Raw genomic sequence first — 27,241 nt, 5'->3', positions numbered from 1 at the left:
GTCCAGAGTAACACAGAATTAAAAAAGAAGCTTTGCTTCTTCATCAATAGTTTTGGCTTGTTTTGCCACAGACAAAATGCATAGAAACAGTAATTTATTTCTTTTACAGGTAAGGAGACAGTCACTGTTCTTCCTGGTTCTTCTTATTTTTCTAGCGATGAATCATTTGCAATGATAAGAGGGTATGTAACAAGACATGAGAAGAATAAACTCAATGGTTGAAGTCATTAGTAATTCTTCAGAATGTGGTTAACATTTAACAGCTTGCAAAATGATTATGGACTTAATGAGTGCTGGTTTACAGAATATTAGGTCCAGCAATTGGAAATTGAAAAACATTGTAAGCAACAGATACCATAGTGATGCTTGTGTCTCCCACTACCTGGCCACATATGAACATGTTTATAACTAGGTTTTAACAATTACTTTTTGGTCATTTCCAAGTATCTAATCTGTACTTGCACACAGTGTATTATCTGTCCTCAACTTGGAACTGTGATCCTCATTCTACCTCCCTAATGGAAATTCACCATCTGCACCTGTTTTTTGTTTGTTTTTCGGGAAGGAGATTGGATGCAAACAAACACTAAATCGTAATGGCTCTGAAAAGATAATGAGTGTATGTAAATACGTGAAGAAGTGCACTTAAAAGTATGAGTTCAGAGCTGATTATCTGTGCATGCAATTAACAAAACCCAGACAAAAATAATAGCATTTTTGAGGCTCAGTAGGCAGACAGAAAAATCATCAGCAGTGCATTTAGAGGAGGAGAAAAATCTACGAGTGACAAAACGGTTGTTACCTCTGTGGTATGCAGTTTCTAAATTGTTGTAATGAGAATGCGAATAAAAATTCATAAAGATTTGTGGGCTGTTACTTGAACACGATCTGCTAATTTCACACTGTGTTTCTCTTGCCAGAGGCCACGTTGATTTGACAATGCTTGGAGCTATGCAGGTGTCTAAGTATGGCGACCTGGCCAACTGGATGATTCCTGTAAGTTGGCCTTTTTATTACTGAAAGTGCACTGTATTTAGAATAATATTCATAGCTGATTATAATGTAAAAAAAATAAAGGACTCAAAGCAGAAGGGGTCTTGAAAAGCAAACAGAATTAAAATAGAGAATGTGTAATAGTTTTCCTGGGTAGTGTTGGTACCAAGATATTGGAATCAAGCCATCTGAAATAACTCTTATGCTAAGTATTGTGGAAAAACTAAACAAGATTTATGTAAACCTTTCTTCTTTATCTTGGATTCAAATGTCAAGCTTCTGAGATGAGGACTGATTCTTTATCTTGAGGGAGCAACAGCTCTTGTATAGTTGTAACTGGAACAAAGCCTTTGAAAACAAGATGTGAAATATTATTGGGCTCATTGTAAAATAGATAACAAAAAAACAAAAAACACTGCTTGTGTTATTTTTCTCAGTGTTCATCTCAGCACTGGTACTTTGAATATACCTGGAGGAAGGTACCTTTGCTTTATTTTACTTACCTGATTAGTCCTGCAGGTTTGAAGCTTAAAAATGTAAGCCAAACTCAGTATTATTAGAGAAGCAGATGACCTAAAGCCATTCATTGAACATATTTAATTGTTTAAAATTAGAGAATAATTTTTCAAATAATTTACAAGTTAGATGTTTTCAATGACTTTAAATATTTGTTGTATCAGAATTACTTGGAAAACAAGCATTATTATCCCACCTTGAGGTATTTTGAGGTATTCTGGTAGGCAGAGTTCGATGAGGTTTTAATCTATCTATGTATCTACTTGTCAGAAAAGATGTTTCTGAAAGGCTTATAAGAAAGTGGAAAGGAGAGGGTGAAATTCTTGGTAGTAGGATTGGTTGGGGGCGTTTTGTTTGCATTTTTTTTGGTGTTTTTTTTTTTCTTTCCTTGATTGAAGCATTGTTCATAATAGGTGAACATGTAATAAAGACCCTCACTCTACACTATTCCTAAGCCAGGAAAAATATACATATGATAGTTCACAAGTCAAAATGTTTGAAAGAAAGCCCTTCTGGTTCATCAGTAGATAGGTTTTAATGACAAATGAAAATTCAACAGGATATAAAATTTCATGTGGTTTCATCTGTGCAGAATCTAAAAGCTATTAACTGGTGTTGGTTCTTGAAAAGCAGTGTCATGAATGGGGGCAGTTCATTATTTGTTTTGTTGATTGGTTTCATTTTACTCTCTTCTCTCTTCTCTTCTCTTCTCTTCTCTTCTCTTCTCTTCTCTTCTCTTCTCTTCTCTTNTCTCTTCTCTTCTCTTCTCTTCTCTTCTCTTCTCTTCTCTTCTCTTCTCTTCTCTTCTCTTCTCTTCTCTTCTCTTCTCTTCTCTTCTCTGTTCTTTTCTTTTCTTTTTTGTTCTAGTTTTTCAAAAAAGATCAAACTGTGCTATCTCTTTAATTTTATTTTTGTGTCCACCCTCATTAACTATTGGTAGGCCTTTCCTGCCATCTTTCAAAACTGCTTAGTAAGCAATATTCTGGGTTGTTACTGATTGCACTGTTTCTATGCAGTTGTAGGAATTTTTTGTTAAATAACTTGCAGCTCAAATCATTGTGTGGTTCAGTTGTTGGTTTTTTTTTTTTTTTTCATGCTAAATGCATGAAGTGCTCTTCAACGCTTTTTTTTTTTTTTTTTCCCCCCCCCCCCATCACAAATATTTTACCATTGTATTCAGCTTAGTGTGCAGAGCGTCGGCGTCGGTTTCAAAAGATAAGTCAGAAATGGAAGCTATCAGAATTGTTTCAGCGTTATTTCTGGCTTGGTGCTAACACCTGTGTTGCAGCAAAGTGTTGAACAGACTGACTTATGAAAGCTAAATTTAGGTTTTTTTTTCCTAAACTTTTGAAACTGAGCAAAATGTACAGTGTTCACAGATACAGTATACACAGATAACACATGGAGTAATAGGAGTAAGATGTAATGCTCAGCAACTAAATAGTATTAATTGTCTCAGTAACTCTGTGTGCTTTTTGCTTTGCCATATAAATATAATTTTTCTTGTTGTGGTGTTGAAATGTCTTCAGTGACAGCATTTTGGAACTTATTTTTCAATATCTGAGCTATTGAAAGATGAAGCCAACATTCTGCAGTACAAGAGATTGTTTTACAGACATGTTTCTCTAAGCATTTTAATCTTAGATTGTACTTTCAGATTTTTCTCAAAATACTGTAGACTTGCATATTCCTTCCTCTTATGCTTTATATTCTCTAGATTGTGCTGATTTTAGCTTTGAATCTGTGATGAGAGCATTATTTTCCATATCTTTTACTGCTTATGTATTTCCAGTTAGGCTTCCCCCATATCTGTGAAAGACATCTATGCTGTCAAAGTAGGAAAGTATGAAAAACAAACAAATCCCAACCTTTAAGAAATTTTCATTTATTCTTTTTGTTACCTATAAGGTGCACCTTTTTACCAGCCTACTTGTATGTGGCTAAAAAAACCAGAATATTTTAAGCATGTTTAGGAAACTTTGCTGTTATCTTGCATCTGCTGAAGTTACTCCTTCAACACTGGCATTCATTGCTTTAAACACAACTTATGGGTTCTTGTTTTTCTCTCTTTGGAACTTGTCAAGCTAATGAGATGTGGTTTCTGAGGAGGGAGAGCAGCAGGTGGCAAATTTATGAGGAGCTCCCGGTAACAGTGCAGCTAGGGGAGGGTGGCCAAGAGAGGTGGATAGGAATGTTGAGGATGTGATTGTGCAGTAGTGCAGACTGGTGGGAGTGAATGGGAGCTGTGACTACTGGAATCAGTTGATTGGAGCCATGTTTCACTTCACGAGTGAAGGACAGACCTGTGTATGACATGTATGTTTCTTTCAAGCTATTGTTAAAACCTGCTGCCAATAGAAATTAATGCATCCTTACAGAGCAGCAGTATGGACTTGCAGCAGCCCTGGCTCTTGTGCCAGTTAGTCTCACTAGAGATTAAAAGTCTTGGAGTTCTCCCTGAGACTTTATGGGACACTACTAATAGAAGAGTTTTATGGAAAACCATCAGCATATGACCCCAGCAGCCACTGTGACATGTATTAGAGTCTAGGCATAGGTCACTAGAACTTTTGAAATGTCCCACTATAACACAAGAGACTCTTACTACTCTTACTTAATTAATTTTGAATATTAGTATGCATTTCTGAATATCCCAATGCCATTATACAGCATTAATAATATAGTTACTGATACTGCTAACATGGTTTATCAGCAGAAAACCATCAGACTCATAGTGGAGAAGACCTGCACAGAGACTGATGAATATGAAAAGAATAAGGTGAATGTATTTTCTGAGACATCACATTTCATGATGTGGAAGCTTGTTACTGATAAAAGGAATGAGTATTATTATAAAGCATGTCACAGTGAGAGGTTAACATACTATACAGTAGCTAGCAGATCAGTGGAGGTGATCCTCACCCTCTACTCTGCCCTGGTCATGCCTCACCTGGAGTACTGTATCCAGTTCTGGGCTGCCTGCTACAAAAAAGACAGGGATCTCATGGAGAGAGTCCAGCAGAGGGCCTCAAGATAATAAAGGGCCTGGAGCATCTCCTCTGTGGGAAGAGGTTGAGAGACTTAGGTCTGTTCAGCTTTGAGAAAAGAAGGCTCAGAGGTTATCTTTTAAATGTTTATAGATGTCTTAAGTGTGGGAGTCAAAGGGACATGGCCAACCTCTTCTCAGCGGTCTCTGGGAACAGGACAAGGGGAAACGACCATAAACTGGAGCACTGGATGGAAGTTCTGCACCAATATGCAAAATAACTTATTCGCAGTGAGAGTGATAGAGCACTGGAACAGGCTGCCAAGAGAGGTTGTATATTTTCCTTCTCTGGAGATATTCAAGGCCTTCCTGAATGCTTTCCTATGCAACCTCTTGTAGGGAATCTGCTTTAGTAGGAGGCTGAACTCAATAATCTCCAGAGGTTCCTACTAACCCCTACAATATTGTGATGCTATTCTGTTAGCAGTGGCAGCTTTGGGGATGATGTTGGGACTGGCAATATTAGCATCTCTATTCCTTACAAGCAATGTAAACCAAATAAAATGTTGAGTAAGAAAAGTAATTCTAACTTTTCAGAGTCTTCTGCAGGATTATAAAATTTATGTTTTGATTGCTGAGGTAAAGCAGTTAGTGGCTGAGCAAGAGAGTGATACAATTTATACAGAGTGTCTGAGTTTGACTGCATAAACATGGATTGTTTTTGGAAAAAAATAAATAAATCATCCTTTAATTTAGAAGCAGCCTTAATTTTAATGCTCAGCTATAATTTTAGTACTCAGCCTTGCAGTAGCCGAATTTAAAGGGAGTTTAGGAGTTGATAACAAAATAAGTCAGAGAGGAAGACAAAACTTGCAAAGACTTTAAGCTTTATCAGAAAAGATTATCTATCTGAAAAGGTGAGGAAACAATTAAAGTTTAGCAATAAATCTTCTAAATTGCTATCTGTAGAGGTCAGTATAACCTCAGACAGTAAGAATGTAGTTTTATACATTATTTGTTGCCCTTTTGCATTTGTTCTACAGGACCTCAAGGTACATATTTTGCAAGTTTTTTATTTTGTGCTTGAGGGCAACTACAATTTTATTGCTAGAGAAAAGGAAAGTGATAGAAGTGTCTGAGTCTGTGATTGCAGGACTGAGAATTTTATTTATTTATTTTAGTTATTATATGTAGTTCCTAACTTAAAGGCAGAAGGCTCCACAAGAAGCATGTTTCTGACTTGAAATGTTTTATTGTTAATGTTGGGAGAAAGGACATGAATCCTTCGATACCTGAAAGTATTGCATGTTCTTCTCTAACAAGCCCAGTCTGAGGCTGCGTGCCTGTTTGCCTGAGTAGAAGAATTGTTGAACAAATCTTGTTTTCCTTTTAATGCAGACACACTGTCTTGTAACTGTTGCACAGAGTGCATCAAGCTATCAACATTCTGTTTCAAGTTGTACAGAATGTTGGTGCAAGAAATTGTTTTAGAAATGTTTCTTACAATTATTGTTTGTAAATTGAATGAAACGCTACAAATTGGATAAATTGTATATAAGCATACAGATTGATTACTTTTAATAACTGTGACTATCTCCATCTCCTACTACTAATCTGACTTCTTTTGATGATTATTTATGACATGATGTGAGCAGAGCATAAGCAATAGCAGTTTAACAAAGAGGATGAATGAAACCTGCAGTTACCCACGTATCTGTCATCTAAGTTTCAGTGGGATATTATTTTAAAATGAAATTTGTTTTTGTAGAACCACCAAGGTTGGAAAACATCAACCTACAAAATCATCCAGTCCAACCATCCACCAATCACCAACGGTTTTCACTAAGCTAGGTCCCTTAGCACGACATCTAAATGTTCCTTGAACACCTCCAGGGTTGGTCACTCCACCACCCCCCTGAGCAGCCCATTCCACTGCCTGACTGCTCTTTTGTAAAAGAATTTCCTAGTATTTTAGGTACTACTTTTTCAGGGACAGCTACTTTGGATCAAAGGCTGCAGTAATATATCAACTACCTGTTTCTATCCCAGTAGATAGAAGCCTTGCAAAGTGCTGGAAGCCCTTTGCCTAGAAACCCTTCAAAGTCCTTCTAGCATGAAATTACTGCTGTTGGAGGACTCATGGAGCCTTAAAGGATAAAGGAAGAGTTTTGTGTTGGCTGTAGTTCTCCTGACTTTTGAAGTTTTTTTCTATGCAATTTGTATTCATTCCTCTTTGGCAGACTGCATAATGGAGGGAATGTAGGAGCTCACCCTTGGTATTTTATTCATATTCTCTCTTAAATTTTCATTGTGGAAAGTGGCAGGTATGCATTAGGCATCTTGTAATGAGAGCAGCTGATGAAATTGTTTGGCCCCAAAATACTAGCAAATGCCAAGAGTCCTGTTCTGTCAGTTATTGGTAACAATTGCGACTATTGTATGCAGCTAGTATTATGTTGACGGTAATATTCAAATATTACACAAATGCTGTGTGATTTGGGAATTTTAAACAAAGAAAAATGGAAGGCTTAACTTCCCCACAGTATTCATCATTTTAGAGTCCGTCAGTTTCAGTGAAGCATGTCACAATCTTACTTTGAGATACTCTTGAGATACAGTTTCTCAGTGCGTTCATTATATTTTATCTCAGTCAATTGAAACTGTTGCCAGCATTTACTTCAGGTTAGTTTTACAGGAAGATAAGTAAATAAAATTTGACTAATATTTTTTGCATTTACATTATGCTGTCTTCATTTTCTGTTCTTATAAAGTAACAATATAAATATCTAGGCCAGTAATGAGTGGTGCCCCCCTGGGGGTCCTTCTTGGGACCGGCACTCTTTAGCATCTTTATCAATGACATAGTTAATGGGGTTGAGTGTACTCTCAGCAAATTTGCTGATGACACTAAACTGAGAGGTGCAGTTGATACAGCAGAAGGAAGGAATGCCATCTAGAGAGACCTTGACAAACTCAAAAGGTGGGCCCTTGTGAACATAATGAGGTTCAGCGTAGTGCAAGATTTTGCACTTGGGTTGAAGTAATCCCAGATATATATGTATACAAACTAGGAAAAGAATTCCTTGAGAGCAGCTGTGAGAAGGACTTAGCGGATCTGGTTCATGAAAAACTTGACATGAGCCAGCAGTGTGCACTTGCAGCCTGGAAGGCCAATGGTATCCTGGGTTTCATCGGAAGAGGGTTGGCCAACAGAATAAGGGACATGAATGTCCCACTCTAGCCTCACGAGGCCCCACTTGGAGTACTGCATCTAGGTCTGGATCCCCCAACACAGCAAAGAAGTGGAGCCTTTGGAGTGGGTCCAGAAGAGGGCCTTGAAGGTGAACCAAGTGCTAGAGCACCTCTCCTGTGAAGACAGGCTGAAGGAACTGGGTTTGTTCAGTCTGGTAAAGAGAAGGCTGAGGGAAGAACTTGTTGCAGCCTTGCAGTATTTAAGGGGAGTATAAAAACATGAGGAAAATCAGCTTTTTACATGGGTAGATAGTGATAGGACAAGAAGGAATGGTTTTAAATGAAAGTAAGGGTTATTTAGATTAGATGTGTAGAGGTAAGATTTTTGCTGGAGGTGTTTAAGGCCAGGGTGGGTGGACACTTGATCAGTCTGATCTGGTGCTTCACCTAGCGATTGGCAGCCCTACGTGTGACATTGGGTTGGAACCTGTTGATCCTTGAGGTCTCTTCAAATCCAAGCCATAGTTAGTGCACTTCTCTGTGCATACTACATTTTAATAAAAATGAACTAATAAATTTTGCCAAGAGTTATTGGTCACTTGGGAACTTGTATTCCATCTTCTCCAAGATTGTACTGAATTTTAGATTTTGATTTCTGTTACGTATGACAGGAAATACATGATCAACATTCTTTAAAATCAGGTAATTATCTGCATGGCAAAGCCGTGGAACTAAGGCTGAAGCTTACTTTTTTTTTTCTCAGATACCTTTCTTTACTTTGAAGGTTCCATATACATGATAACCATATTGCTATAAAGTGTTTTTATGGCTTGCTATATCACTGTGTGAAACACTTTATTCTCTTAAAAATTTGTTGTATCTTGACTATCTCACCCTTTAAGGTAGTTAGTACCTCAGAGTACTTACAAAATTCTGTTGGAATGTTGTACGTTGTCATTGGTGCTTCCATCTGATCAGACCAACAAAAAGGCTGCTGTTTAGGAATCACTATTAAACAAAATGGTTTACTCAGACCCTTTAATGTTGTATTTTGACTACCCAAATGGTGTTCAGATGTGCATGTGTCAAATGAGAAAAAAACACAGCTTTGTCTGCTTTTGTTTCTTCAAATGTTTCCTAACTGCTCTAGCCCTTCAGGTATTGGAACAAAAAGGCCTGGTAAAACCAGCTAATGACATTGCCAGGGTGAGTGTACTGATAGAATAATCCTGAGTGCAAACATATTCTTGAGTTACTAGGGAGATAATATGTCATCTCCAGTTCCTCGTCAGTGAGACTCTGGCAGGCTGACAAGAGGTCACTGCAGTTTCTGTGAGAGCTCTGTGTTTCAGAGTAGGTTGGAGAATGATAGGAGTACTGCCAGGAAGTTAAGTACAGAGAAATCCTCTCATTGCTGTTAGGTATCTGCAAAGGAATATTTGGCAGTAATGTTAATTAATGTGATTAATATTACTCTGATACAAGAAATTCTGAAGGGGTTGTTTATAGATACTGGAAGACATGATTTATTCTTCACTGTGGAAAACAAATTTTTTATACATATTGCCTTTGGTTTGATAAGGAGACTTTCATTAAATTGCTGTCTTAACATCTTAATGAGACAAATCTCTTCCATATGCTCTGTATTATGAGCCGTAGCTAGTAAGGTATGGAACCACATGCCTAATAAGTGGAAGCACAAGAGAAAAACTTTACAGAAGGAAGTTTCCAAATGGTTTAATCATATACTTAAAGGTTTCACAGCATCACCGTATTTTTGTCCTTCATTTATCTTTATGAAAGGTAATAAGTGTGAAAACAGAGGAAATACAAAGCATTTGGGACAAAAATGGTTTATTTTGATCTCCAAAATTTCTTTCCTCGTCCTTCTTCTAACTTTCACTGTCATGCAGGTCCTCTCCCCAGTGTCTCAGGAGTGATGTGAGGTCATTGCTTTCTGTTTTCTTGGGGTGTCTGGCATTTGTTAACTTAAAAGTATCTGCCCTCCTCATGCTAACAGAATGTGGTACTTACAGATGTTGCACATCAGAAGTTTTCCAAGCCTGAACTGCTTACCTTTCAAGACCACATCTGTTCAGTTTAAGGTGGTGGAAGCAGGAAGGGACTGAATGCCATAGCATTATGAAAAGCAGAAATAGATTTGTCTGTACACCATAATATAACAGATGCAACTTTGACACTCCTTAAAAGAATGAGTCTCTGAGGCAAAATGAGCTGCTTGGTCTGAGGGACTAACAGGAGTGAATAATGATCCAAACTCGCTTATTTTTCTATGGTCTGAATTGACACCCAAATACACCTGGAAAGGAATAAAAGGAGTGGTTTGTGATGATACAGTATTACAAGCAATGTCCTTCTAAACTTTCAGGTAAAGAGTACTGAGATGTCCTGGTAGCTACATTTATAAGCAAAGATTTCCTGTTGAGGCGATAATGACATTTCTGTAACTGCGAGAATGAGTGCTTCATTTTAACAGTGATAGACCCACTGGAAGAAGATTTGTTATTTCTGAGTGTCAGGGCTCCCTTGAAGTCAGTGGCACTACTCAGGTATAAGTTACACCAGGACACTACATGTGACAGTGAGCCCTTGTTCTGCTTATTGCTATTCTGTTTGCATCACATGTAAACCCTAGAATGAGAAAACCAGTAGTTTTTTAATACAGTATGGTGAGATAATGTGGCTCTTCTGCACAGAAGAAAGTTATATATCTTGTCCAGCTATTGCGGCATAAATAAAATGGACACAGCAAAAAATAAATAAATAAATAAATAAATATATATATATGTATAATATATAATTATAATTATATATTATATAATATATATACAATATAATAATATTATATTTATTATATTTATATTATTATATTATTATTTATATTATTTATTATATTTATATATAATTATATATATTTGCTGTGTCCATTTTATTTTTTTTCCTTTTTAGTACAAATGGTACATTTCTATTAAAATTTTCATTTCAGGGTAAAATGGTGAAGGGAATGGGAGGTGCCATGGACCTGGTATCTAGTGCTCAGACAAAAGTGGTTGTTACCATGGAGCACTCAGCCAAGGTAAGGCTCTGTCTTCTATGTGATCCACTCATGCTAGAAAAAAATAACAAAACACACAAACTTTTTGCATTAATTCTGCCACCTTGTGAGGATTTTACAGATTTGTTACTAATTACAACTGTACTTCCTAGCCTCATGTAAGTGAATTGTTTACCATGGAAAAAATCAAATATTAATTTGATATTTAAAAGCTGCATACATTTTTTGCTGCTTTGTGCAAACTTAATGAGAGTAAGAATTGCCAGAGCTACAGTAGATGCTGCCCTGAAGGTTTTACTCTTCATGTCAGAATAATTTGAGAAATGAGGTTCCCCTTGGCTAAATATTTGTTGTGATGGGAAAATATTTACCTTTGAAGCTATCAGTCAAATTGGTACTGACAGCTTGATAAAACAGATCGTTTTGGCGTGATACTGTGCAGGCTGCATTATTTGTTATGCTGTTACATGATAGAGGTTAATCTAGAGACCTCTTTGTGGAGATAGGTTTGTAGATATAACGAGTCTTCCACAGAAGGTCATAGAAAGTTTGTCATTTGGAACTTAAAAAATTATACAGTCTTAGATGTGAGAAAAGCTGTATGAAGGACAGCATTTTTATTCTCGGAGAAGTATACCAAGTGCTTAAAAATCAAATTTTATTTCTTTTTCTTCTTTTTTTTTTTTTTTAATTTTTGTTATTCTTAAGTTGTTGGTGTAGACACCAAAGTCTCCTGTAAACCAGTGTAAGTCTAGAAGTTATTAGTTCTGTATGTTCAAGTTTAATACCTCTGCCAGAATACATAGGGGTAAGTATAAGGAATTTGCCTGGCAGCAAATATGAAAGATAAATATATTAACAGTTGTGGAGTTCTTTTAAATGTGATTTAAGGAATGAATCTTCACTTTCTATATTTTTCAACAGGTTGGGCTTTTGTTGTTGTTTTTTGGTTTGGTTTTTATAGAAGCATTCTAAGTAACAGAACTGAGACTGACCCAGTAATTGTATGTGTATGTGTAAATAAGTAAACAAAAGTGCAAAGCTAATTCATCTCACTTGTGTCCCTATCACAACCCCAAAACAACCAGGTGTCTGTGTAACCATTCAGTTAGGCACATATTTCAGATATTAATGTAATTTGAATAAATATTGTAAACGTAAAGTTACTGTGGAATTCAGCTAAGAAATACAGACAATATTTCTTCACACAATACACACAATAATACAAAAAATAATTATTCACACAATAATTATTCATGCCCATTTATCTCTTAATAACACTGTTACAAAACTATTACTGCATTCAGTGTAAGTGAAGAACAGTGTTTGGAATTTGTTTTTTTGTCAGTAGAAGTACTGAAACTTGAAAAAGATAGGAAACAGATTTGCCCTTATAAGTAGCCCAGTCATAATTTATTTATTTATTGCATGTATAACTTGGATTCATATATGTGTAAATGTATGTATATATATATATATATATATATATATATATATATATATAAAATATTCCTGTTGTGCACTTCTAGAAAGCCTGAAAGAATATACTGCAAAGTCAATCCAAGTACATGTTTTTTTGATTTATTCTTATTCTAAAATGGAGGGCTCCTTCATCCTAACTGCACCCTTTTGGGGCTGCTTCTTGTTTGCCCAGAAGTGAAGATGAAGTATAGAAGTTTAATGTGAAAAAAAGCCTAAAACCACCTGTAACTTCTGTTACATGTTTTATGTGTTTTTTGTTTGCTTTTTTTTTTTTTTTTAAAGTAGGTATTAGTGAAATAATATGGAAGACTGATGCCCAACCAATTATACAACCTATAACACCAGTTCTGAACGTCAGAAGTCTTAATTTGAGGTGACTTCTTACAGAGCTGATTCCTATTTTTTTCTTTAGTATGAAGATTTTTTCACAAATTGCAATTTCAACCATGCTTAAGTATTAGAGGAGCCCTCTTTCCTCTTCCCAAGAGTCAAGTGGACTACTGAGCAAAATAAATGTATGCCTGTGCTGTTCGAATGTGTTCTATCTGCACGCTTTTTAGAATAGGGATGTTGTTGTTGTCTTACTCTCCGAATAAATAATAACAAATTTATTATTAGACACCAAAGCCTCCAGTAAATAAACATGAATCAAGGTCTGATGGCCTGAAGTATGATGGAAAGCAGCAGGATATATGCAATAATAAATAGTTATGGTAGTTAGTTTTGTTTAAATTGTCATCTTGTAAAGGATCTTTTAATCAAGTGTTGCTTTTTCTCTTTTTGTATTTATATATATTTATATATATTTTAATATATAATAGTGGCAGCTTGTTAAATATTTTAATATATTTGCTCAGAGTATATCCTGAGTGTGAATGCTGCAATTTTCAGACTTAGCAATATGCTGAATCCTGCCAGTGCAGACAAAATACAATTTACACTAAATCATAGGGTGAATCTGGTATGTCTTCACACTCAAAGAACCACTCAAAGAATTTACTCTGATATGCAATATATTAGAAATAATATTGATCAAACTTTGGCCCCAAGTATTTTAATATTTGATAACTTACATATTTGCATTTCACAAAAACTAAAAGATACAGAAGAAAAATGACAGGACTGTAAATGACTTTGGTAGAAGAATTCAGAGTAAGAAATATCAGTGAGGCAGAGTAGCATAGGAATACGTGGGATAATGAAGGTACAGATGCAGAATGGCCAGTCACTGCCACCTTCTTTTTTTTATAAAAAGAGGTTAGCCAACACAAACTGCAGAAACTAGCAACCCACAGGTTTGAAACAGGAAGTATTTTTCACAGTCAGCTAATGAAATCATGCATCTTTAGTAGGATGCTAAAGGAGCTTGAAGCATGATGCCCATATGAAAGGGATTAAACTATTTTATGAGTCTGTCAGTGACAATTAAATAGCATTTCCCAGAAGCGGTCTCTAGCCTCGGAAGCCTAACCATCACAGCATGACATGAACCAGGAGGGAATACCTGATGAAGGGTGGCTCAGTTTTTTCCTCCGTATGTTTAGTCCACCATGAGACACATAGATGATGGACTCAGTTTAATTCGCTATGATAGCTCTAAGTGTACTTTCTGTGAAGCTCATCTTTGGATAACTGTAAAGACCAGAATATAGTGTTGTTACTTAACCTTTGAACAGTCACTGTGCACCTATGCGCAGTCGGGTAAATACTGCATAGGAGATATAGAAGTCCTTACACCCACACTGCTATTAATGTATTTTGCAAAACTGCATAAAGTGATGGCTGGTCACTTTCAAATGGTGAAATGACTTGTCTACACAACTAGAACAATCTAATGGAAACCATTTTTAAGCATGTGCTTTGATCATGACTAAAACATGGTGCAATAAATTTGCATCGTGAATAGTTTTTGTTTTTATATGTTGTACAAAACTGTGGCATTTTTTGTTTGTAAAAGTGTCCATAAAAAGATGTTACAGTGTTTTTAGGGCTGCTCCAAAATTAATGCCTCCCATTTTATTATGTTGGTTCACAACGTCAGGGATGGATGATGGCAGCAGAGATTGAACCTTCCCACCAATGTCCCGTTCCATTTTGTTGCTGTGTGACAGATGGCAGCAGAGGGGCAGTCTGACAAAATAGCATCTGACATGGAAGTGTATATGAAGCAAAGGTGTGCCACTGACCTCCTCCATGCAGAAAAAGTGGCACCCACTGACACTCATCAACACTTGCTGAATGTTTCTGGAGACCAAACAGTGGATGTGAGCACAGTAAGGCAGTGGGTGATGTGTTTTAGCAGTGACACAAATGACAAGCCATGTTCTATGTGGCCAAACAGATTTTTAGAAGTGTGGCATGCAGGCTGATGGATGAGTTCCAAAAGCCACTTCTCGTGCTACCTGGTAATAAAATAGTGTTCATCTCAAGTGTTAAGAAACTGGAATTTATCACTTTTAAGGGTCACAGAAGCCTCTCAAGCTGTCAGCTCTGCAAGTCCATTTTGAGATATGTTTGTGTATTAAGCCTTAAGGCAAATTGATGGTTGCAAATTTAAAAAGTATTGCATTCACATGGTTAAATGAGACATGCCATACTCTGAGAATTTTGAAAGGCATAACTGAAAGTTGATAGAGGGAAAAAAAACAAACAAAACCAAAAAAAAAAACCAAACCCCTCACACCTAAACAACTAAGCCTTACAGCTCCAGCTTTGTGTGAGAAGCTTTGCCTTTTCAGTAGGCAATATTTTACCCAGTATCTAAAGCAGCTGCTATTTGATATCCTAGGAAGGGAAGTATCTTAAAGCAAATCCTGATTTCTTTATATACATTACTTTGTACTATATTTGCAGGTTGACTTTTATTGGCAAAAATAAGGGCAGTGTAGCTTTTCTTGTAGTACATGAAAATCAGCGTATCTCACTCATCTCCTAGTCTGCTTTTGTGCTTTTCTGGAGTGACAGAGAAAACGAAATTGAATGTGGATAAAGAAACTGGCTTTACTATTTTCAAAGCATGAGTATTCACTTGAGCCATGGGGGTTTGAAATGTCTGTGTATGTAGCTGATCCCTCACATACTGTTTATAATAAATAAGTCAGAGTAATATTATGCTCACAATTTCACTGTCTAACCTTTACATGTCATCAGTAAGATCCCATGTGAGTTATATCCTCACACTGCAGTAGAAGAGGAAATTATTGAACTTCTAAACTTGGGAGCCCATTCAGTGGTACATGGAGACTCTTATTAGTCATCTCATTATAGCTGGGGCTTTCGCTACAACTGTCCCAAGTTAGCAAAGTTTTAATCTGCCATGAAAGTGTATTCAAATAATGTTCTGAGTGCAGTAAACGTTTCAAGAACACTGAGTGCTTGCAGCTGTAATTTTCCTTTTTAATATACATATTGAATTCAGAGAAAGTTGCACTGTTTTTTTAAAATTAACATTTGTTTGTATGCTGTTAAACACAGGGCAATGTCCATAAAATCTTGGAAAAATGCAATTTACCGCTTACTGGGAAGCAATGTGTAAACCGCATCATTACAGAGAAGGTAAAGTTCTTTTCTTAAATCCTTTAAGAATCCTTTTAAATACTTTTCTCCTCTCAGTGACACTCAGTGAAAGCAGTTAAAAGTGTCATAATAATAAAGAATATATTCAGTATCTGCTACTTGGGAAGGACAAAGACTCCTTTTGAGTTCAGTTCCTGAGACCTGTTGGCTCATATTTTCCTTTTAAGTCTTTCACTGTTGATATCATGCATGCTGGATGATTATTGCGGTCACCATCAGAACAGAGATGTTACCCGTGAGAAATATGCAAAGAACACATCTGGTTATTTTTCCCAAAGTATACCTGAAAATTTGCTTCATAAGATGCAAATCCTGAAGTGGATGTTTTCCTCAAATACAGATGCAAAGCAACAGCTCTGTAGCATGTTCACGTTAAGGCAATTAGCGTCTCTCTTGGTGTATATTACAGACTTAGAGAGACGCATAACCTGTTCTGCTGCTATCATTTGTTTTCACTTGATTGCACTTGTGAAGCAGTTTACTGTCCAGTGCATGTCCATGTGATATTGCCAGTGTTCAAAGTGCATTAGCAGATCTTTTCAGCAGAGGATAAGTGACTTAGGATTTTTCCTGTAACCATGCTCCTTGTATTATCAGTGTGTACATTTTCAAGGGCTTTGACCGGTCCCTCCATGAGCCATCTGTCATACTAAGTAGAATGCTTCAAAAGTGCTGATGCAGAGTTTGCTTTCTCTCAGGAGTACACTGCTACTGTCATTTGAAGTTTTCCCCTACAAACAAAAGGAAAAGAAATGAAACTCTGGATGTTTTTCTAGTCTTCTACTGACTGGTCACATACAAATGTAAGGTACAAAAAGCTGGCACTGAACAAGGACTGACAGAAAATAAACATGCAGGAAATTTCTGAGACTCACTCCTCATCAGGTCTTGCTGTTTTAATAAAAGATTACACAAATGTATAGCACTATTTAGATTGCATTACAGACTGTTTAGACACTAGCTTCCTACTGTCTATTTTCCTTAAATTCAGCTTCTCTTTTAAGACTCAGAAGAACAATTCATGAAATCCTTTGAATTGGAAGGAACCTGAAAGACCATCTAGTTCCAACCCTCTTGCCATGGACAGGGATACCTTCTATTAGACCAAACTGCACGAAGCCTCATCCAACTTTTTATTGCACATTTCCAGGGAAGAGGCATCTACAGCTTCTATAGGCAGCCTGTTCCAGTGCTTCAGCAGCAGTCATAGCTGAGAATTTTGTCCTAATATCTAATCTGAATCTACATTTTCATTATTTTAATGACACTATACCTTATGCTATCACTCCATTTCCCAGTAGCCCTTTCATGTAATGGAAGGCTGCTGTAAGGTTCTTAGGCCTGGTGCTCTCTCCTGCTCATCACCCTCATGAACCTCCAATAGATTTGCTCCAATCACCCCACGTCTTTCTTGTGCTGGGGGGCCCAGACCTAAAAGCAGTACTGCAGGTGGAGCCTCATGAGCCAGAGCAGAGAATAATAATCATCTCCCTTGCCCTTCTGGCCACGCCTCTTTTGATATAGCCCAAGATACACCCAGTTTTCAGGGCAGCAAGCGTATACTATAAGCTCACACTGTTTTTCATCTACCAGAAACTGTGAAGTTATCTCCTTAGGGCAGCTGTCTATCCATCACCATGCTGATATTCATGTTTGAGATTGCCCCAACTCAGGTGCAGGACCTTGCACTTGGCCTTGTTGAATTTCTTTAGGATCACATGGGCCCAACTTGCGTGCCTGTCAAGTTCCTCTGGACAGCATTCCTTTCCTACAGTGTGTCAGTTGCACTGCTTATCTTGGTGTCATCTGAAAACTTGGGTGCTTTCAATCCTGCTGTTCATTTTATTAGCAATGGTATTAAATAACTCCAGTCGCAGTTATGACCCCTGAGGAACACCACACACACCTCTGGTCTCTGCCTCATCAGCCATATCTCCTTGAAATTAGCACTTCATCCAATTCCTTATCCACCAGATGGCCTATCCTTTTATTATCTCCATTTTAGAGACAAGAAATTGTCAAATACTTCACACAGGTTCATGTAGATGACACTGGTTACTCTTCCCTTCTCTGTGAATGCTGTAGCCCTGTTGGAGGATACTGACAGGTTTGTCAGGCACTATTTGTCCTTTGTGAAGCTGTAAGTCTGTCTTATGTGCCTAGTGGACAAATTGAGTACACTTCAGAGATAAGCTTAAGATTCCACTTTCCTTCCATGTTCATTCTTCACTGAACTTCTGCTACTGGCTTTTTAAAATTTTATTTTATTTTAGGAAAGTGAATGTAGACTTGATGGTTTTTGTGGCAACTAGATTTTGTAACCTGTGTATTCTCCATCTAGCGGGCACTGTTATAGCGCATGTTGTTCTACAGATGTTCTTATATGCTTGAGAGACTTCAAAGTGGAAAGCTTATCTTACAAAGGCGTCAGGGACAGTGCTCCTTCAGCTGCATCTCCTGAGGCTCTTTTAAAAATAGAGCAAGAAACTTTCTCAGCCAGCTACAAAAATACTAAAATTTCTAGTGTTTGAAAGCTGTTGGAGAAGCTGATCATCTGATAAGTTGATTGGCCAGTCTTTACCTCTCTATGGGCCTAAAAGCGAAACAAAATTGTGAGAAAGAGGTTGGTTTTCCCCGTTTTCTTTCATGGCTTCTTGCTGGTCATTGTCCTATAGCAAAGAATGTCTCAGACCTTTCCCTTGCACCTTGCAATTCTCATCACATCAGAGCAGGAGACGCTGTACTCATTTTGTGCAATGAAGAACAGTTGCCCATTTTTTTCCCACAAAATCAACACATCTTACATTTCAGATTCTTTCAGGTATAAATAAATCTCTACTGGTCACTCTGAAAAGTGAAACCAATTGATAACAGCATCATTTGTTACTGATGAAACTCATTTTGAACTGATTTGTACAGTATCACTACTTGGATCTTTATTTTTTTTAATAATAAAAATTGTTTTCATGCTTTTTGAACCTGACAGGCTGTGTTTGATGTAGACAAGAAAAAGGGGCTCACCCTTGTGGAAATCTGGGAAGGACTGTCAGTGGATGATATCAAGAAAAGTACTGGCTGTGACTTCACAGTAAGTCATTTTACCAACAAATACAGTTGTTCCTTTTACATTGCCTTGTACTTAATCCATAAAGCCGCTGATTTTTTACCTTCACATTCTTTCTTAAATATCATTTAATGTTAACACAAAAATAGTGGAAAGTATGCTGGAACATAACTGATTCCGAATGTGTGGCCATTAACAATTGTAGTTTCTTGATGGTCCCATGCACTCATATAATAACTTTTGCTTCAGTATTGTAAGGCTGGGGGGGGGAGGTCAGCTGTTTGGTTTTTAATTTTGTAAGGAAAGTGACTTTGACACCATACAGTGTGCACTGTGAAGGTAATTGAGAGATATGTGGTAATGAAGGGTGGTACTCTTCCTCTTTGCAGAGTTTCTAGGTCTAGAGCATGTGATTGTAAGGTTGCTGAACAGTTATTATGTGAAAGAGTTGGTTATTAAGGCTTTGAACATGCTCTTAGTAGCAAGAACGTTCTGAGCAAGGAGCATGTAGAATTTAATTCATTCCCATATTTCCATAACAGAGCATTTTTAACACCCAAACATGATACTGTGTGTTTTTCTTGTAGAGTTTTAAATAATTGAAAGAAAGAGCTTTTCACTTCTGGGAAAATATTCATTTATCTGGGACCAAAAAAAAGGTTTGTTAATAGGAGTGACGTGCAACTGTAGAGTGCAGGAAATTGCTACAAAATCTCTTTATTATTCATTTTTTATGTAAAATTTTATTACTATTTCTTAATTTTCAGTTAAAAAAAAAGCCTCTAAACTAAACAATTCTATATGCAAAAGAGGTTATTTATTCAGCTCCTCCCTGGGATGTAGGGGACAAAAATAAATTCTTTAGAACTTCGGTAATCTGAGAGCTTCCTTTTCTTTTTGGATGAGACTCTTAAACAGCCCGTTCTCAAAAACTAAACATAAAAATGACCTTATGGTTTTGTATCTGTGGTAATCAGACACTTTTTTTGTTGTGTCTTTTTATATTGTTGTTATTCCGACGTATCTAATTTGAGGACAAACTTTAGGCTGAATTTGGAGAGTGATGCATTTAGTAACCATATACATAGAATGAAAATGTGAAGAATGACTTTCCTATAAGGAGACATCAGTTCTTATATGTCCTGAACCTGGTTTTTGAACAGATTTGCTTTCTTTTTGATTCAGAAGATCTAGATATATTTGTATGTATGTATATGAAAGTTGGTGTTACCCAAAGTAATTTTCAGCTTGCGCTGGAGGCAATTGAAGCAGAAGGAACCAGAGTATTTAGAGAAAGACATGAACAGCTTGAAATGGTGGGCTAGCAGACAAAATTTTGCAGCATCGCAGTGTGTATGGCAAGACCACTAGGACTATTAAAAAGGAATTACCACCACCTCACTGTGCCATTAGCACTTCCCTGTAGATATTACAAAGAAACAATATAAATTTTGAATTTTAAAGATAGCCTGAAGTTAGCAGTTGAGTGTAGGGCTGTCTTTGTTCCTGGAATCTGTCTCACCAGGCTCTGGAGGGGTCACTTCACAGCCACCCATTCCCTATTTCATGAAGACAAACTCCAGTGCATTCTGCTTTGTACAGCTGCCTTAGTCATGCATGAAATCATGAGCTGCACTAAAGGAGAGCTGTGGGCATGAAAAATGTAGATGCTCCTTGGTTTGTACACTTTTCTATGTTTATCTGAAAGCAAGCAGTTTCCATAAATGCTTACAAAGCACGAACTGTGCTGACCTCTGCCAGAATATGTGCATGGGTCAGCATTACCTAGTGGGTGATAGTTCCTTAAAAATGCCTGAAATTTCTATAGCTCTGCAAACAGAAAGAGTGAACCAGAATGATTTGTTAACTAACGCAGTGGCACGGAAGAGCACTAGCTCTTTCTTTGTCCTATTTTCTTTTCTTCCTTTTTTTTTCATTTTTTATTTTCCTTTCCCTCCTAAGGATATTTCCAGGTCACAGTGACCTTGTCCTCTTGTCATTGAAATCATCACCAAAACTGCTATTGTATTGGCATTGGTGGCAGCAAGACTAGGTCACCATTGCATGATGTTAGACACTTCAGGGCTTGAGTGTCACACAGTGAACAGGTGCAGCTCTCTTGCTTAATTTTGAAGTTGAGAAAATAGAGATTTGAGCACTGTGGTAGACAGCTGTTCAGAAAACAGTATCCTTAGTCCTTTTTTCCACATTTCAAGACTTTGCCTCAGGCTCCCTAGCAAGAGTAACAGTTGTGCTTGTGATTATTTATGTTCTCTGAATGAGACATCTTGTTCTCGTTTAGATTGGGGACAGAAACTTCACTGATACTGTATTGCTGCAGTAAAAGAAGAGTTTTTTTGCTTTATATCTGTTGCTATTTTGAAACAGAACTTATGGGTGAAAAAAAACCAGGAGCAGAACCTTTCCAGGTAGCTCTTCTCTGTGGATACAGAAAGTCATCTAAACTAAAATGTGTTCATTACATAGGTAACTATGGGATTGACTAAGAGATGAACATAACTTTGTATATAACTACATCTCCGTATGGAAGCTACTTCTTTTTGGAGAGCTTTGTAGACCTTGTGGCTTTTTGTGATACATTTTGCTATACATTCCTGTTCAAAGAAAGAAAGGATTTAGAGTCAAGAGTCTTCATTATAGACTGTTATAAAATAAAAAAATCCCCCTCAGTCCTCCTCTGCTGTGAAGGCAACACATTGGCTTATCTTGTGTATTTAAATGAGATTTGTTTCTCCCTAGCAAACAGACTGCCTTAGCAGATAAACGTTTTTAGCTTGTACTTGTTTATGTGTTTGGTGAGACCATGAGAGCAGAGACTGAGAAAGATAATTTGCAGATATATTTCATTATAAAAAATGCTAGGGTTCGTCTTAATAACAACAAAAAATAAAATAAAATAAAAAACTGATGCTGTTGTTTTTCGTAATAATGAGTTCTCAGTTTTGCAGGAGGTTCTTAAAAGGTAATAACTTGCTTTTTTACTCCTAATAAGAGCACTGGAAGTTATTAGGACTCAGCACCATTCAGAACCAGGCCTTGAAAGACTTATTTGATATAGATAAACATAATGAAATAAGCATGGGCATGTTTGTGTGTTGGAATTTGTTGGAATTCTGGAAGTTAATAAGCTTGAACTGCTGGGAGTACCTGAGGCCATGAGTCCTCAGCTATAGCCTTCCTCTGACCAGTCAGACCACAAAGGCAAACTGCTCCCTATATACCTGCCTGTTCAACATCAGCAAAGCATTTTGGAACATCCAAGATGAGCTGTAATTCCTGTAAGTGGAATAATACTGAGAATGTGCTGCTTAGGGTGTACTGTAAGAAAGTAATAAACATGCATCTCTGTGCTGTAAAATAGCCATTGTTAAGCACATTCAGCCTTTATCAGATAGTGTGCTGATAGCACAGAGTGCTGCCAGATTGGCTGACTCTGCTGGGATTTAAAGCAGCATGCTCAGGGGACTTTTTGCATTTCAGACTTGATTATTCCTTGTTTTCCAAGCCCAAACCATTCCTTTCTTATGTTAGCATTTTTCTTTTTGCTCAGTTAACCGGATTTATTTAAAGCAAACAATTCTATTTGCATCCAGTTCCTAGTGGTGCATCGTCTCTCATTACCTCTGTTATGTTCAGCACACTGTGGCACTTCAGCTCTCCTGGGGATCAGACCTTTTCAGAGGTGAATAGTGGTGTGCATTAATGACAGCTGTTAGCATCAAATGTGCAGACAGTACATTTAATGTAGTATGCTCATTGAAATGTAAAACACTAGAGGTTTTGATGTTACCAAACCCTATGACAGAAGAAAAACAATCTCCTACTCCAATAATTGCCTTTTGTCACTCTAGTATGCAGGTATTAATGGTTCTATCTTCATCCTCTAGCAGTGGTGTTTTCCTCAATGGCACTGTTCTTAGGTAAGGCCCACATTAAGTGAGGCACATACCCACTTTGATTTGGAAATGTTGAAACATTTCTGGAACTAGTCCAGCAGTTTTCATGCACTCAGAATTTTCCAGCTCCTCTACACTTGTAGCTGCTATATCTGTTTATTATCCTGGTTCACAGAGAACTTTGAAAAATCAATGAACAGTTTCCATCCACTGAAAATATTTCATTAGCATTTGATGTAGTAAACACATTCTTCATGAACTAAGCTTTTCTTGATGACTATTCTCATAAGATTGTAAGTGATGACATTTTGTGGCTGGAGGAAGGATAACTTAAAAATTGAATTGGTGCTGGAAATACAGTTCCTATTCTTGGAACAGGCCTCTACATATCATTCTTTAGTAAGCTGGCTTGTTCAGTACTGTTAAGTGAAAAAGATAGGATAAGGAGGCAGAAGAATATTGTATATTGTATTTCAGTGGGACAAACTATCAACTAGAAGCCCACTACCTGTGGAACTGTCAGTCATCCTGAAGCAGTAAGATCACAGGAATTGCTTTTGATCTCATCCTGGAACACGTATATAAATAAGAATGGAAACAGGATGTATTTAATGAGGCTGTGTAGAGGTTTTCTCCACCTCTCTATGGAGAGGTTTTCGTCAGGGAGCAGTGCAGACCTGCAGTCATGTTAAACAGTGAAGTCCAAAGTCTGCTCTGTACTGCTTCCATTTACACTTTCTTTCTTCATCCACTTCCCTATTTAAGCTTAATGTGCTGTATTTATTTTTGATTGGATGGAGATCTTATAATACAGCTAGTTGATTTTTCAACTGCATAGAATTACAACAGAATCATACAATCATAGAATCATCTGAGTTGGAAGGGACCCTTTAAAGACATCTAGTCCAATTCCCTTCCAGTGAAAAGGGAGACCTACAGCCAGATCAGATTGCTTAGAGCCTGGGCCAGCCTGGCCTTGTATATCTCCAGGGGCAGGGCATCAACCACATTACTGGACAGCATGTTCCATTGCCTCACCACCCTCACTGTAGAAGATACTTTCCTTGTATCCAGTCTAAATCTCCTCTCTTTCATTAAGAAACCATTTTCCCTTCCTTGACCTGTCACCACAGAATCTGTGAAAGAGTCTGTCTCCTTCCTTCTTACACTGCTCCTTTAGATACTGACAGGCTGCTATTAGGTCTCCCTGGGGCCATCAGGGTTGCCACAACTCAGGTGCAAGACAGAATCACAGAATGGCAGGGAAGGGGAAAGGAAGAGACCTCAGGAGATCAAGTCCAAACCCCCAGCTTAAGTAGATACCCTACAGTAAATTGCACAGATAGGAGTCCAGGTGGGTCTTGAATATTTCCATAGAAGGAGACTCCACAACCTTTCTGGACAACCTGTTCCAGTGCTCCATCACTCATACCGTAAAGTTCTTCCAGATGTTAGCACAGACTTCCTGTGTTTAAGTTTCACACCATTACTCCTTGTTCTATCACTGCACACATCCAAGAAGAACCTGGCCTCACCTATTTGTATCCCACCTCTCTTTAGATATTTATAAACATTTATCAGATCCCCCTGAGTTTTCTCTTCACCAGGCTGAACAGACCCAAGTTACTCAGCTTTTCCTCACACAAGAGATGCTCCAGGCCCTTAATTATTCTTGTGTCCTCCCACTATATTCCTAGGAGATCCCTGTCTTTTTTTAACTGGGGAGCCCACAGTTGAGGTGTTGAAGAGTGCTGGTGCCAATAGTAACTGCTGAGGGATGCCACTCATTACTGATCTCCATTGGGATACTGAGACACCAACTACCACTCTCTGAGTACAATCTCATAACCAGTTCCATAACCATCCACTGTACAGTCCACCCATCAAATCTGCATTTTTTGGAAAGAAGGATGCTGTGGGGGACTGTGTCAGAGGCCTCACTAAAGTCCAGATAGATAATAACATCAGTGGCTCTTTCCATGTCCACTGATTCAGTTATGCCCTTATTAAAAGTGACAAGGTTGATCAGGCAGGACCTGCCCTTGGTGAAGCCATACTGGTTATCCCATATCACCTCCCTCTTTTTCATGTGCCTTAGCATAGCTTTCAGGAGGATCTGCTGTGTGATCTTCCATGCACTGAGGTGAGGCTGAAAGGTCTGTGGTTCTCTGAGTCATCCTTTCTGCTCTTTTTAAAAAAGCACAGAGTGGCCTTTTTTCCAGTCAGCAGGGCCTTCACCTGACCACTGTGGCCTTTCAGGTATCATTGAGAGTGGCTTGGTGACTACATCAGCCAGTTCTCTCAGGACTCACAGGTGCATCTCATCAGGACCCATAGACTTATGGACATTCAGGTTCCTCAGGTGGTCATTTACCAGATCTTCACTTACAAGGGGGGAGGCATCACTGTCCCAGTTCCTGCTTCCTGAACCAATGAATGGAAGAAGGGAACTTAAAGCAAAAAATTTAGAATTAGTAAATATATACATTTGGTTATATATTGCCTGATAATATGCACATTCCACAACTTGTTTAACTTCTTCTTAGCAGGCCTATCATTGATAGACAGCATCCTCTCTCTAGGTGTGTCAGGATGAAAACCACAATGAACTTGGCTACTGAGTAAAAAAGGGAAATCATTATTATAGGATTCCTTGGTGCGCTTAACACTTCTGTGATGATTCAGTTGTGTATTGGATATTACCTGTTTTGTTGCCCCTGCGTTACTCAGTGTATTGGTACCTGAATGCAAGTGGATTAGGAGAGTACAGTTGAAACAACTGTGCTTCTCAAGCTGCCTGTCTGTTTGCTGCTCATGGCAAGCACCGTGCACAAACTATAAACTCTTCAGGGACAATATATTAGCTAATTTTTGAGATGCTGACACACCATCTTGTACACTGTGTAACTGAGTAACTGCTTCACCTGACCTGAGATAATATCTTCTTGGAAGCCCTACAAGAAGGCCACACAGTTAACAGGGTCAGTATGTCCAGATTTAATTTACTTGCACTCTTAAATCAGGCAGCCAACTCAAAATATGTTCAAAGGCTGGATACTAGCACTGTGTGTGTCCCATATTTATGCATCAGAAAGTTTAGTGGTGAGAGTGTTGATTTCTGAAATACCTCAAGTATATGGGTTTAAGTCTCTGTTCTTCAGTAGCATATAGTTAGAGGTGGAAGTGAACTATGGGTTGTACTGCTATATCTGTATGCCAACTGTTCTGTTTTTTTTCTCTCCTCCTTGCTAGGTTTCTCCAAAACTGATACCAATGAGGCAGATTTAAACCTGCAGCAGAGTCTGGGCTTGACTTGCCAGAAGGCTTGTTTCGAAATGGGAGCTCAGTGAAGAGGAATCGATGGCTGTTTTGCAGTTTTACTGTTTTTCTTTTTTATTATTATTATTTAAGGGCTTTGTAGGTAGTTTCCAGATAGTTAAGCTCAGGCTGTGACTATCAGCCTAAATGGAATTTTTCTTCCATAGCATTACCAATTTTAATGGAATTGTGAATATATTCCCAAAATTTCAAATAATGTTATACTGAAATGATAGTGAACACTGTCAGAAAAAAACGCCTTGTAGTCTCACTGCCAAATAGTACATTTTTTACAGAGATTCACAAAATGACAGTGCAATCTTAAAATTGCCTCTGCTTTTGCTGCTGTCACTAAACTTACAGATCACCCTGTTGTTCTGTAACTACAGCACTTACTATGTTCTTTCCCTTTTAAAGGTGTGGGTTTTCTTGTGGAGTGGTGTATAGCAAATGCATGCAGCTAAAGAGAGACATCAGTAATGTGGACTTCTCTTTTCCTGAACCTTTGAATATGTCTTTGAGTGAACTTTTTGTATCAATGGAAACATTTGGGTCCTTAGCCCTGAATGTATCTGCTGTTTCCACTGTCTGTCTGTTGTCATTAAGACACCTACACCTCCCAACTCTGGCTCTTCTATTTAAACTGTACAAGCTAGAATGGGGATAGTTTGCATGAGGGAGATAAAATGTCTCTGTCCTCCTGCAGACAATTGATTAGCTGTACAGTTGTTCCATGTTAACCCACTCTTCACTCTGCAGTTAGGATCCTTCTTCCAACCTCCATTCAAAGGCAAATGAAGACTGTTTCTGGAGTGAGGTTTGTTCTTCCAGTGTTACGCAGAGAAGCAGGGACAAGAATGTTGTGGGCATTTGGGAGATTTCTTCAGAAAGGAATGCAGTTGATTAAAAGCAAAGGCAGTAACTTTTCACCACTTGCTGATCAGAGAATCAGCTACAGAGTTTGGAACCCAAACTTGTGGTAACTAGAATGCGTACCTTGAGACAATCAAAGTGTAAGTCATTCTCTCATGCTGGTTCTGCTATGTGATTAAGATCTTGTTTTCTCTATTCTTAATTAGGAGACAATCGTTTTTGCAAATCAGTAATGTAATACAACTGCA

At 37.8% G+C, this 27,241-nt stretch overlaps 1 protein-coding gene across 1 annotated transcript in view; it reads left to right on the top strand.

Moving 5' to 3' along the window:
• The window catches only part of OXCT1 (3-oxoacid CoA-transferase 1), a 74,021-nt gene extending 47,330 nt beyond the window's left edge, over positions 1-26,691 (top strand). The window contains exons 12-17 of the mRNA XM_015848678.2: positions 110-182; positions 921-996; positions 10,695-10,784; positions 15,720-15,800; positions 18,808-18,909; positions 26,055-26,691. Coding sequence (XP_015704164.1) covers positions 110-182; positions 921-996; positions 10,695-10,784; positions 15,720-15,800; positions 18,808-18,909; positions 26,055-26,090 — 458 coding nt within the window. The 3' untranslated portion in view covers positions 26,091-26,691. The remainder of the gene's footprint in view (positions 1-109; positions 183-920; positions 997-10,694; positions 10,785-15,719; positions 15,801-18,807; positions 18,910-26,054) is intronic.
• Positions 26,692-27,241: the final 550 nt, after the last annotated feature.

This window comes from Coturnix japonica, chromosome Z, assembly GCF_001577835.2.
Source record: "Coturnix japonica isolate 7356 chromosome Z, Coturnix japonica 2.1, whole genome shotgun sequence".
Classification (NCBI taxonomy): domain Eukaryota; kingdom Metazoa; phylum Chordata; class Aves; order Galliformes; family Phasianidae; genus Coturnix; species Coturnix japonica.
This window is presented reverse-complemented; position numbering and strand designations above follow the sequence as displayed.